This window comes from Styela clava, chromosome 11, assembly GCF_964204865.1.
Source record: "Styela clava chromosome 11, kaStyClav1.hap1.2, whole genome shotgun sequence".
Classification (NCBI taxonomy): domain Eukaryota; kingdom Metazoa; phylum Chordata; class Ascidiacea; order Stolidobranchia; family Styelidae; genus Styela; species Styela clava.
Genome location: NC_135260.1, coordinates 12,791,536 through 12,805,004, shown reverse-complemented (window position 1 = coordinate 12,805,004; position 13,469 = coordinate 12,791,536). Strand labels below are relative to the sequence as shown.

At 33.3% G+C, this 13,469-nt stretch overlaps 2 protein-coding genes across 2 annotated transcripts; both read left to right on the top strand.

Moving 5' to 3' along the window:
* Positions 1-3,831: 3,831 nt before the first annotated feature.
* On the top strand, positions 3,832-6,797 carry LOC120347495 (putative G-protein coupled receptor No18). Its single transcript, XM_039417504.2, has 3 exons — positions 3,832-4,504; positions 4,647-4,783; positions 5,273-6,797. The coding sequence occupies exons 1-3, from the start codon at positions 4,040-4,042 to the stop codon at positions 6,276-6,278; spliced, it is 1,608 nt and encodes a 535-aa protein (XP_039273438.2). The 5' UTR covers positions 3,832-4,039; the 3' UTR covers positions 6,279-6,797.
* Positions 6,798-7,902: 1,105 nt separating this feature from the next.
* Positions 7,903-11,797, top strand: LOC120348015 (uncharacterized). The gene is made up of 4 exons (XM_039418127.2): positions 7,903-8,189; positions 9,628-9,772; positions 10,109-10,218; positions 11,173-11,797. The coding sequence occupies exons 1-4, from the start codon at positions 7,938-7,940 to the stop codon at positions 11,422-11,424; spliced, it is 759 nt and encodes a 252-aa protein (XP_039274061.2). The 5' UTR covers positions 7,903-7,937; the 3' UTR covers positions 11,425-11,797.
* Positions 11,798-13,469: the final 1,672 nt, after the last annotated feature.

Genomic DNA, 13,469 nt, shown 5'->3' with positions numbered 1-13,469 from the left:
CTACGTAATTTTCGCGCATAAAACGGAATTTTAACAGCAATTTCGCATACAGCGATTGAAACAGAATTTTTCATATTTTTCCTTATTTTAAAGGCATTATATATTACGTATAATTGTTTGTAATGCGCACAAATATCACGCCTTATTTATATGTATGAAATGAAAATATGTAGTTTTGAAATACAAGACTTTCTGAATCTCACATCTGCTTTTCAATATATATTCTCTCCATCATTCTATCAAAGACAGAAAATACTTCGACGTTAAACCCCCAAGAAACGCTATACAGAAACCAAATACATTGCTGGCCGTGTACTGACCCTAGATATTTGCTTCCGTTCTTAGGTCATGAAATATCTGCTATAGAATATTGGCTTCCGCATAAACAGGCAGAGGTTATTCAGTGCTCTCGTAAACGGAATTTTAACAGCAATTTCGCATACAGCGATTGAAACAGAATTTTTCATATTTTTCCATATTTTAAAGGCATTATATATTACGTATAATTGTTTGTAATGCGCACAAATATCACGCCTTATTTATATGTATGAAATGAAAATATGGAGTTTTGAAATACAAGACTTTCTGAATCTCACATCTGCTTTTCAATATATTTTCTCCCCATCATTCTATCAAAGACAGGAGATACTTTGACGTTCAACCCCCAAGAAACGCTATACAGAAACCAAATACATTGCTGGCCGTGTACTGACCCTAGATACTTGCTTCCGTTCTTAGGTCATGAAATATCTGCTATAGAATATTGGCTTCCGCATAAACAGGCAGAGGTTATTCAGTGCTCTCGTAGTATGTGAACCAAGATGGCGGACACCGGAACGTCATGTGTGTACCAGGCTAGGGTTAGGCCATAATTCCAGGTACAAATACTACGGGAGTCACTTGGCTAGTCTCCGAACTCGTTATAGAACTAAACACGGAAAATTGGATTAAAACTATGGCCTAACCCTAACCTGATACACATAATACGTTCCGGTGTCCGCCATCTTGGTTCACGCACTACGGGAAAACCGGTTATTTATTTATAGGGTTAGGAGTTTTACAATAGGAGTGTTAGCAAACTCAAGGCCTATACTAACTTTATAGACAATATAAATATATTGGTTATATACGTGTACAGAAACGCAAACAAAATTGTAGTTAGCCGAGTGAAATCATTCCCAAATACCCAAGCGCATTGGGTTGTTCCAAAAATCTCGATGCCGAAATGCTTGCAAACATCAGCTCAAAAACCCCAATTTTTCCTTACTATACTGTATGAGAAATCACAATGATTTTCAGTAAAACCTCTTACATATCTCAATAAAGTCAGTATACGGTGGTCACTAAACCCCGAAATAGTATAAACCTAGAATGTTTGTTACAAATGTATTAGGGAAATTAATAATTCAATTCCCAATTTCAAACCCTGTGGACGTTAACACAAACAAAAGATGTAATATCAACCGACATATGATCTTCTCCGAATATGCATATTGATCTACATGGTACTGGAATACAGATCGATTCAAAAACCAAGTCTGTAACGTTGAGTATGAGTTCTGGTGTTGTGTGTTAATTTACAGAAGCAACGCCCTCATTATCATTTTTTTGAATAAATTTGCCAAAAACTTAACGTATGCAAGTTCGATGTTGATCATATGTCATATCAAATCAGTCAGCGTTTGACATAGCGTAAAAGTGGTTTTGCTAGGGAGAATGATCCATGGATTTTCATATTCCCTTCTTGCAAATCCTTACCAAAATTATTGGCTTTCTTCGGTTGTATATCAATGCTTGCTTACAGTTACAGCATTATAATCGCGTCAGAGAGTTTGGTACTGCAGTATACATGAAAATATAGTATTTGAGTGGCTACGCACCCTTAAGTAATTCAATATGGTGTATTGGGTGACGGTCATCTTGTACCTTGGTATAATGATTATTAAACTAATTTATTTTTTGAAAAACGCTATTTTTTATAACTTGAAGTAATGTGAAAAAATGTTAATATCTGGGAATCTATAACTATTTCATATATTTAAAAATAAGATAGCTCAAATGTAGGGATCAAATCTTTTATTACACTCGGTATATGTCATCCTTGTTAGAGAATAGATTTAAATCTGAAACAAAGATATGCATTCATTCGGAAAATATATTATATTATCTGAACTTTCATGCTAACCTGGGCTACTCATATTCTACCTACGGACGTTGGCAATTAACCGATTTAATAGATATGGTTATTGTATGTTGACATATTTTATTTCCATTTTTAAATTTCATTTTGATAAGGTTGCACGTCTAGTCAGCATACACAAAATTGGACGCTCTCGTAGTATTCGTACCAAGATGGCGCACAACCTGCTAATCCTAACCTGGTACACATACTATGTTCAGGTTGTGCGCTATCTTAGTATGAATACTACGAGAGCACCCAAAATTGAGCCGTCGAAATATTGAATAATGAAGAAATGCCAGATTTTAATATTTGTTTCTGCATAATATTGATTGATTCAAAGTTAAATATGAAAAAATATTAAATTTAAAATTAGCACAGGCAGGAGTGAAATATTGAGTAAATATTTAATACAAAAATTTGAAATTGATTATAAATAACGATTAATTGAAATTAATAAACAAAAATGTTTCAAAAACGCCATTTTTTAAGTGTAGTTTTCAATAGTTTCGAATTTTTTTCAAATTCAACACCATGCGGTATTGTGGCCAAATTTCATTCGTTAGAATTCAGATTTTTCAAATTCGAAGGAGTACGCTGTTTCGATAACATTCTTGTTACTAAATACCTAACCTAAATTCCTACAGCAATGATTTCTTTAAAATATAAGCGTTGTTGAATGATTTTAACCGATTCGAGCCAAATCCAAATATATACTAATTCTCAGTTCTCTTTCAAAAAAATAAATCAAGTTGCTGAGTATTAAATTTTGGGTTTTTGCATTGTAATAAAATTGGATTCCTAAATCTTATACTAAATAAGACTACAGGTTTTGATGAAGTAAAGGATGTATTAGGGTGTATAAATACATATACTAAATTCGAAAAAAATGATTCGAAAGCCATATCTTTATTTGGGCCACACTGTTCATTTAATCAATTATAATGTGCATAGTAACAATAAAGAATTTGACGGCAGATTAAAAATACTTCTCGCGGATTAATTGAAGCACAATAAAAAAAGGAGGGTAATGAGCCTTATTTTTCCAGGCTGCTGAACATAGTTTCAACAAGTAATAATGTGCTGCATTCCGGCTAATTTTAGTATAATTTATACATACATTGTTTTCATAGTGACTCACGCTCAGCTTTTTTTGAATCCCTTTTTACGGCCGGATATGAAAATTTTGGTGCTTCAAAAGTATGTGCACCAAGATGTCACACAACCTTAATCCTAGCCGGTACGCACATACTATGTTCAGGTTGTGCGACATCTTAGTGAACATACTTCTGGAGCTCCAAAATTTTAATATTTATTAACATATTGTTTATTTTATTGGATATTTTAACAAGAAAATTAGAGAACCACGACTTTTTATTGGAATAATATTGTGACTGCATTCAAATAGTATTTTATGATATTATTTATTTTATAATAGGCTATACATATCACAATAACAGATGCATACTCCCTTATAAAATTTACTTCATTCTGGTAATAAATTGGATCGCAGTAACAGTATATTTTCATTAGTATAAGGACAATACCTCCTAAGCTTATTATGCTGCTGAAGTGTGAGTGAACGTGGTTTTCAAGTCCTCAAATATTATATTGCAGAGAATATAAGTAAAATAAAATGTATCATACATATAGAGACTGGATTAAAATTTTGTATATGAGAAAGAGGATATAGAATATCTGTTACTGGGAATTAGTCACGATTTCAAAATTTGGTGAAACACGCGTAAAAATTTATAAACATTGTATATGTCTTAAAAATTTTATGAAAAAATTCTAGAGAATCAAAACTATATATTTAAATGACACACTTAACGAAGCATTATCAACGTTTGGTGTAAAATGAAAGGCTTGTTACTATTATGTATTAGCCCGTTTTTGCCATTATGTTTAACGTTGGAGATGGACAAGTTCTTAGACAAAGATTGCAGCAGCAACAACGATTTCCTACACTCAAATGTAGAACTTCGGGAATCCTGTTGCAGGCAACTGTTTTTCAGCGCAAGAGAGCTTGTGCAATATATGAAAAGAATGGAAGAATGGAACTGCTCTAGATTGACTTCAGAATGTCACCGGAGAGATTACGCTTACACTTCATTTTCGAAATGCGTTTATTCAAGATACTGCAACAATTCAAATTTCAGAAAGGAATGTTCTTCAACTTTGCTAACTGCCTTCAAATATAATCGAAAAAATTTCAGTGATGAAGATCCGGAATCGATAACGAATAAAATGTGGAACGAAATGATAACTCCATTAGGAAGAATAAGCCCCAATGATGGCTTATTCTCGGAATCATGCATACAGGTGGGCAGATTCACATGGAATAGTTCATTTATATATAAAAAAAAAAATAGTTTGTGACAATCTGGATTTTACCTCATTCACTTTCAACATTTTGAAGAGCATGTCAATTAATTGGTAATTTTTAAAATTTGTTGTTTTTCAGGTTGCAACGTATGACTTGCCCGGAAACTACGAAGTGGTCGTTAGGAATCTTCCTATCTGTGGTCCCATCTATTGCAGAATCGAACAGATCGATAAGTCAGATGGAAAGATTTCATCTTGGAAGTGTAGTCACACCAGGTTATAACGATAAATGTTTTGTCACCTTCTAAGCAGAAATTTATAAAAGTTTTTCTCATTTTCTATGTATTATTAGTCGAATCGATGTCACTAACCCCCATAGAAGAAAATGACTTCAACTTACGGTTAATTTATTGGTGTGATAGCGACGCAAATAAACGCCGCTTGAAATTGAGTGTTCGGTGTTTTGAATAAATAACTACATTTGGGGATGAATTAACGCTCAAAAATCATGTTATTATCGACCATATGGACTTTTATCGTATATATATACATCAGCAAATTGTCTACATTCAAAATAATATTTCGAGTCTCATTGGTAAAAATGTGATTGTGTATTCATATTGTATGCTATCCTTGTAACAGTAAAACAATTGATAATATTTATTACCTTTCAATTTAGTGACAAATTATTACAAATTTCCAAAAGTTGTTGAATACAATAGGTGTATATATTTTATTTATTGACAAAATGTTTTCATTTCAAAGGAGGTGCCTGATCAGTTCAATTGTACTAATTAGTGCTTTTGTAATTATGAGCGTCCTGATCGGTACTTCGAATTTGATCGTGATTATCGTCTTCCTGAGAAACGAAAGAATGGTGATGAGATCTTCAAGAAATAAGAAAGTGAAAAACAGCCAATCAGTCTACAAGCTCTCCATTGCAGTCTCTGACTTGGCAGTTGGATTGTTTGTCTGTCCTTGCTTTATTCTTATGTACGGACACGTATTTCTAAATGCAATACAAGCCGCTGAATACTACTTTGTTTTGAGTTTGACAGCCTCGATATCATTTTGCGTGTCGTGGCTCACTTTGACAACAGCTGGGCTGGATCGAGTATATGCCATCATGTATCCCCTTAGATATTCCCAACACAATGGCATACGAACCGCAAAAATGGCGGTTGTCAGTATATGGTTTGTGTGTATTTGCGTGTCCGTCTTTCCCTTTCCTATCAAATCAGAAGACACCGTGAAGAGGATGTCTAAGGCGTTTGTCATGATTTCTGATGACACATCATTCATCACCGTTGCTTGCATACTTCTCGGAATAATCTGGTCAAGCGCGTTTGCAGTTTTTGCCGCCGTTAAAAAGCACCGGAAGGCAACTCTGGACCTTCTGTTTTCGTCTGACTCCAATACACACGCGATGATGCAAGCTCAAAACGCAGAAGTGGAAAAGAAACTTGCTATAACGCTTTGCATCATGATCGGAGCATTTACTGCAAGCCTTCTTCCTACTTTAATGCTGCATATACTAAGCATGGCTTCGATGCTCGACAACCAGTCATTTGCCACCACGACCACCCTCGAAGCATTCGCATTATTGATCTTAGTATCAAATAGTCTATGGAATTGTATTGTTTATAACTTCAGAAACAAAGAGTTTCGAGACGAATTCAAAAGCTTCTTAACCTTTGAAAAGACAACGCCCAAGAATAAAGATGCAGGATCCAGTTCAATTAGCTCTCAAAATATCGTCCAATCAAGATAGAGAGAGAGATTTCATTATGAAGAGTTTATGTTTTTTTGCTAGATGTAATTTTGTATAGATGTAATTGTCGTTATTTGCCACTAAAATAATTGCACTAAATAGAATTACAACCAGTTATTCTATTTATTTACAAGTAGCTTGGAGCTATAAAATAATACGATGTTTCAGAGTTGAAATCGTTTTAAAAAAAATGCTCCAAACATGCTATGTAATCAATTCGAGATGAGGATGAATACTTAATATGATTTAGAAAAATTAAAAAAGTTTGAAATCATATTCATTATAAATAATAAGATATGCTAAGTAAACAACATTTATTTAATAAGTAACAACAGTCAATTTATATAAAATTTTTAGTAAGCATTGATTGTACGTGGCATATAATTTTCTGAACTTGATTTAAGTTTATGTTTCAAAGACTATTCCTATAATTTGTAATTATTGTTGAAATGCTGCATTTTTGTGTATATTTGAATTGTATTATAATTGTATTGAATAATTCGATTTGTAAAAGCGTAATGTATTATGATGTATACAATTTGCATCAGATTGATGTGGTCCGCGTTTTCCCAACACTCTATATTTGAAACCATACATTGAAGTAGGATTTGAAAACAGGAAAAATGTTTAGATGAGAATGAAGAATTAGTCAGAGTAGACTAGAGTTTGAAAAAAAGTAAAAGAACCTTGCATACGTTTCAAACTAGATATATATCTGGCAAACTTCGACTATCAAACATCAAGGTTATGCAAATTTACTTTTTAAACGCGGCACATTATTTTAATTGGGTATTTGGTGTAAATAGTCTAGTCATAATGACGTGGCATATAAAACATGTACAAAATTTTACATGTAAAAAATAGTACAAGAACTATTTGAAATAATATTATAAAGATAGTTGAAGCTTCAACAGCAATCGCTAAACAGTTTAATTAACAATTGTTTGATTCGAGCAATTTTTTTTAAATGAATCGTTGAAATTATTGGAAAAAATAAAGTATTTGTAATCAAATATGATAAAATTTAAATAAATGATTTTGTTTTTTAATATTGAATATTAACCTGGCCATCTTTAAACTTGAGATATGTGAGTAATTTCCAACCTATTCCAAGATTATGATAAAGCAAAGTGTTCAGTACAAGAACATATTACTATCAATAAATCGTACATTAAACGGCTTCGTGTAACTTTAAAAGTACTAGTCACGGAAATTATTTCAACTTATGTACTTAGTAAATTTTGAAGTGAACAGTCTTTTCACTCCTTGTTTATTCTTTGTTAATAATTAAACTTTCTGCTCGGGATACAGAGAAGACAAACAGTTGTACTGTATGTTAGATTTAGCAAGTGAGTAATATGAGGCGAACACCCCAACCACGTAAGTGAAAGACTTATTCTGAGATTTTTCGATATGATTCAGTTTGCTCTTATAAATATCTGTCTACGGAGAAAGAGGGAAAGGGTATCATTTGTCTAATTTAATGAGTAAATAAAAAAATTTGAATGAATAGTATTAACTTATAGTTGGAAGATATGACTCAATCTGTCGCATTTTCAACACGCAAGCAAAAGCGAAAAGCTTATATCATAAATCAATTCTTGTTATCTTTTGAAACAGCAGACCGTATTTAGTGTCACCAAATTTCAAACTACCAATATGAAAGTTATTTGTGCCGGATTTTCTAAAACTGGCACGAAGTCAATGAATAGGGCTTTGACTGTGTTAGGTTACAAGGTGTTTGATTATATTGAAAATATTGAAGAGCATGGAGATAACTGGGTAAAAATAGCTAAAAACGAAGCTGGACTGGACCTGCTTAAAACTATGTTTAAAGACATTGATGCTGGAACTGACCTACCTATATATTGTTTCTGGGAGGAACTATTACAAGCTTTTCCGGACGCCAAGGTAAGTCAACTAAACACAGCACTCACAGCACTGAATTTTACGTACAAAATATCGTTTGCGCTTCAGGTTGCAATGCACAGGTTTGGTACCAGTAATGCATGGCTAAGAATACTATAGTGTGATAATGGGCCTCAGAAATACTAACTTTTTGGTAATGCTTTATACCAGGGGTAGCCAACCTGCCTTCGGTCGCTATCGACTGAAATCTTCAAAATAGCTCGCGATCGACTGATCAGTAATAAGTTCATACACAGAAACCATTGAGTACTGAATATACAGATAACTGCACACACACAGAAAAAATTTGCCGGTGCTCTGCGGGTGCATTTTTAATGAAATTGACACAAAAGTTTTTATTTTTTATGTTCCATTTATTTGTTAATTTGATTATGTAATTGTACCCGGAGTAAATTTCGCAAAAAACCTTGCCGAGTTTCCATATATAGTATCTAAACAGCGATAAGTAAATATTCTCAAACCATAAATGTTACATGACTGCTCAAACTTCAGTGTATAATTCACAATTTCCTCTAAGTCCGATTCATCGCTCGCTTGGAATTAGAAAAAATTGGGCATGTTGGGTGCGAATGTTTTCTTGCGAATACAATTTATAACACTACTCTTTTCGCATACTGCAGAAGTTTTTGTAGGATTGTGTCTTAGTCGAGAACACGATATTCATTTTAAAACTTTGGCAGCGACGAAATTATCATTTGTTAGGTAATAATATGCTTTCTTGAGCTTGCTCAGGCTCAAATACTGTATGTGTGTATGTGTATCATATTTTGCGCATGTACGGTACTGTATTCTTTTTGTTTTAAACTGCGCTGCACGAAGCTGGTTCAAGGCAATTTCTCGGGTTATGTTATTAAATTCACTCAACATCTGACGCGATCGACTACTCGAGACGTGTTGGCCACCCCTGCTTTATACTATAGCTATACTATACTATATGAATGACAACCAATAAGCTTCAAACTGCGGAAGCTCAAAGCAGAAATGTTACACCAGGGAGATAAATAAATATATTGCGCTAAAAATATCGAGACCTACACAGTTATTTTAATTTGTGAAATTAATATCCTAGGAAGTATTGCATTCCAAGGATGTGGTGAGGGTTTGTATATATACTATGCCAATAATTTACCAAGCATTGGCCAAAATATGGACAGTCAAAATATTAAACAAGATCATTTTCTCGTGTAATGGCTGACAACTCAAGGAAATCGATGCTTAATTATTATAGTCTAGCTTGATAATGCTAGTAAATTGTTCAATGTTTTAAATGTTTTATTCGCGTCACCTTTGTTCTCTATGGTAAAATTCATGAGAACTCTTAAGCGATTGCATTATGTTGATTTTCAAAAAAGTATGCAGCTAACATGCACAAATATTGTTTTTTTAAATGTATGTAAAACATACACAAACATTTTTCAAGGTCATTCTAATGGTTAGAGACAATGAAGATCAGTTCTGCGCAAGCATGATCGGTCAAATTGAAAATAACCAAGCGCTTATTGGAGTTTTATGTCAAATACTTTCTCCATCATATCGCAAACTTATGGAAATGAATAAATTGCTTGGTGAGATTGGTAATAACAATGCCTGCTTAAACTAATGGAAACAAGCAAACCACTTTGAATTGGAAATTGTATAGAATTGTATCGTAACTAAGTGATATATCCGTTTAAATATATGTATAACGAGCCTTTGTTCGCCCTGAAAACTTTATCAATATTACTCGCCAAAGTAAGGTCGTTTTTGGTGAACTTCCTCAATTTTACAATTTGCAATTTTAAATTCTATGTAAATACTACTTGCTTATTTTCATAAAATTCCAAGGAGTGTAAATTTGTTCTTCTCATCTGTAACAAACGAGTAGCAGCAAATTATAGGCCAAATCATGTTTATCATTTCAGCTGAACCAGGTTTTGGATATCTACCAGAAAAAACTTTTCAGATTGGATACAAAATTAACGAGTTATGTTTGAAACAGGCATACAGACGACACAATGCTTTTGTACAGGAGGTATGTATCGAATAGCGTGGCGTATAGCAAAATTAAAATTACAAAAAGACATCCAGCTTTATTGTTGTCGTATCTTTCAATCTGCTGCGTTATAGTTTTATTTTTGTAATTACATATAAAAAGATAATATTTTGGTGTACCTTTGAAATAACATACCGGTATTGTATTTGACAAATTTCCATGGATTGCTGAATGAAATTAATTGCTGTAAAAGTTTAGGAATCCCACTAAATGGGGTCAAGTTTAAATTAAACAAGAATCGTTTGGATTCTCAATTGCTAGCAGACAAATTGATTTGCCCTGAACATAACTCCCGTGAGTACATTCAAGTATGCAACGCGGTTCATGGGGATATGGAAACAATTTTTTTTCTATGCTAACGAAGGTCTTAATTAAAAATATATTGTTGCGCGCATCTGATGTTACATAAAGTCAATTATATATTTCAAATCCTTCGTCCTCCATTTTAAACAGTTGTATAGTTACAATATTTGACGATGACATACTGTCCAATTTATTTGTGATGTTCAAATAAAATCATTGAGTAGGTTAAAGATGTGATAATATATAAAACGAAAAGGTATTCCAATGTATGACCAATGAGTACTAGTGTAGTATGTGAACCAAGATGGAGGCCATCGGAACGTAGTATGTGTATCAGGTTAAGGTTAGACCATAATTTCAAGTACAAATACTACGGGAGTCCCGTGGCTAGTCCCCGAACTCGTAATAAAGGTAAAATATAGAAAATTGAAATAAAATTATGGCCTGACCCTAACCTGGTACACATTTGATGTTTCGGTGTCCGCCATCTTTGTTCACATACTACGGCAGCGTCGACCAATGAGCGTACATAGCTAGATTCATTCCCCGGAATCACAACGCTGAACCTACGTTACATAGATTTCTCATACAATCTTTTTTAATCAATGTGCAATTAATTTTTTTTAACAGTGTTGTCCAAAAGATCGCCTGTTGGTATTCAACTGCAAAGAAGGATGGGACCCTTTATGCAAGTTTCTCAATCTTCCGGTTCCTAGCGAACCATTTCCCCATAAAAATATCAAAGGCGAAATGGCCAAAGATATAGTAGAAATGAAAACTTTTAGGAAGATAAAAGCCGAAGTTTTCTTATCTTCTATTTCATTGGTTCTTATGTTTGGCCTCGGATCCTACTGGAGTTACCGAAAGTTTATAAGATTTTGAAGTAATAATATATATATATATATACAATTAAACCAGTGATTGTTTCTGATTTACCGCAAAACTCATCACAGTTTATTGTAATTTAGTAAAAAATGAGACGGCATTGACGACGCGAGTAATTGGTCAAATTACCATTAAATATTTCGCGAAGGAGATATTTCATTAAATGAAATTAATTTGAATCAATAAACTATTGATATATAAAAAATGTTTTATATTTTTTGGAAAAGATATTTCAAGTGTATATGGTTGATTAGTTCATTAGAGTAGCGTGTATTCGACTGCTGCTGCTTTTTCTCTGCCTTCGCATTAGTTGATCCATATACAGCAAGGAAACTGCAACAAGAATCAAAATGGTCGCTCAAACATCTGGCATCGCACTTTGCACAAATTTTATTCTACAGCGTTTCATCTGAATAAAGTTAGACTTCTGAGAAAAGCAGTTCATAAAAACGTAAACTGATAGTTGTGTGAATTTTACAACTATGTAAAACTGTTTGTCTGAGTGAGAAAGTCTGACTTTGGTCACACAAAAGCGTAAAGAATAATATTTTGCCCGATGTAAGATATTTGAACCACACAAAATATATTTTATTCTATTATCTGACTAAAATCTGCTTGGAGATGGCGTAAATTTTGAAAATTTTATCAAAGGGTTTTCAAGCATGAATTAATGTTTGTTGGAGATGTAGTTGTACAATAAAAAAATGCACAGCAAATCGTAGCTTCAGAATTTAATAATTATTTGTCCAAAATTTGTATAGCGCTCATTAGTAGCTTGTATAAACATTATTTAATAAACGATCTCTGTTTAGTTTAACGAAGTTCTGAAATACCACTCGATACCTGTGGCACATAACGTCTGGCTAATGTTATTTAATGACGTATTCTGATTATCGGGCTTGTCCATGAAAAACGTCACATGGGATGGGAAGGGACAGCACACATTTGTATTTCCCATGGGACACATGGGACACGGCATTTTAGAGAGAAAGTGGACACGGAATGGACTTATGGATCGTTTTGTTATTATTTTGTTGTTCTTATTGTTGCTCTTATTCTTGTTGTTAGAATTTTTCTTCGTTATAAAAAAATCACCTTTCTCTTCAATAATTGGACCAATTGCTTTGGAATTTTCAGTGGTTTACGATTGTATTTTTCAATAGAATTTTTATGTATTCTTAAATTTTCTATAAATCCCATGAGACCTGATATTTCATCCAAAATTTAGCTGTAATAGTTTCATGTAGCATAGATCATCTTCACTGGACCTGGAAAAGCTAGGACAATCCGCGTACCGTTACCGGTACCCTGATACAGGTACTGGTAAGTTACCGTTGCTGTTCAGGTTCGTTCAGGATACCGTATGATTTTCGGGGAACTGATAGTAAAACATTTTCTTATGCATTTCTTGTCCATATATTCGAGCATAGCTCTCTTGCTAGTTATATAATGGTTCTGATTTTCTAAAGTTAACAAAGTCAATGAATTTTGCCCTTTTGCATGTCTCTTTGTACATGTAGTCCTAGTTAGGAGACGCCAAACCTAAATTTTACAATCTTTATTGAACTGTATTCCAATGGGAATGCAGTGGAATGATGTGGGATGGGACAGAAAAATATGCCCCATGAACAAGCCTGCTGATTGTACAACAACCGGGGTCACAAACAAATGTACATCTTCTGCATACATGTCGAAGAATTTTCGATGGGATTGACAACTGCTTACATTTCATAATAATCATAGTTTCAATTTACATCGCTTCTATAACGTTGATGTTCCAAATAATGGTCATTCATGGTCACACATGTATTTGTGGAACAATATGTATATATATCTATATGATAGGCAAAGACAAATTACGGACCATCTTATACTGATTTAATTTTAGATCGTTATGGAAATGTGGAGACTCGTGATAAAAATTCATATTGTCATATCAGAAATAAAATTGAATAGATTCTCAACTATTTCGGGAGTAATTTAAATATTCGATATTATATTTTTATTGCTATGTGTGTAATCTAATTAAAATTCTAATACTT

Bases quoted from the DNA above. Each gene is read 5' to 3' on its own strand.
- LOC120348015 (XM_039418127.2), top strand. From the start codon at position 7,938: ATGAAAGTTATTTGTGCCGGATTTTCTAAAACTGGCACGAAGTCAATG. The intron at 9,773-10,108 runs GTGAGATTGGTA...TTATCATTTCAG, and splicing joins GGAAATGAATAAATTGCTTG to CTGAACCAGGTTTTGGATAT. The intron at 10,219-11,172 runs GTATGTATCGAA...TTTTTTTAACAG, and splicing joins ACAATGCTTTTGTACAGGAG to TGTTGTCCAAAAGATCGCCT.
- LOC120347495 (XM_039417504.2), top strand. From the start codon at position 4,040: ATGAAAGGCTTGTTACTATTATGTATTAGCCCGTTTTTGCCATTATGT. The intron at 4,505-4,646 runs GTGGGCAGATTC...GTTGTTTTTCAG, and splicing joins TCTCGGAATCATGCATACAG to GTTGCAACGTATGACTTGCC. The intron at 4,784-5,272 runs GTTATAACGATA...TTCATTTCAAAG, and splicing joins TGGAAGTGTAGTCACACCAG to GAGGTGCCTGATCAGTTCAA.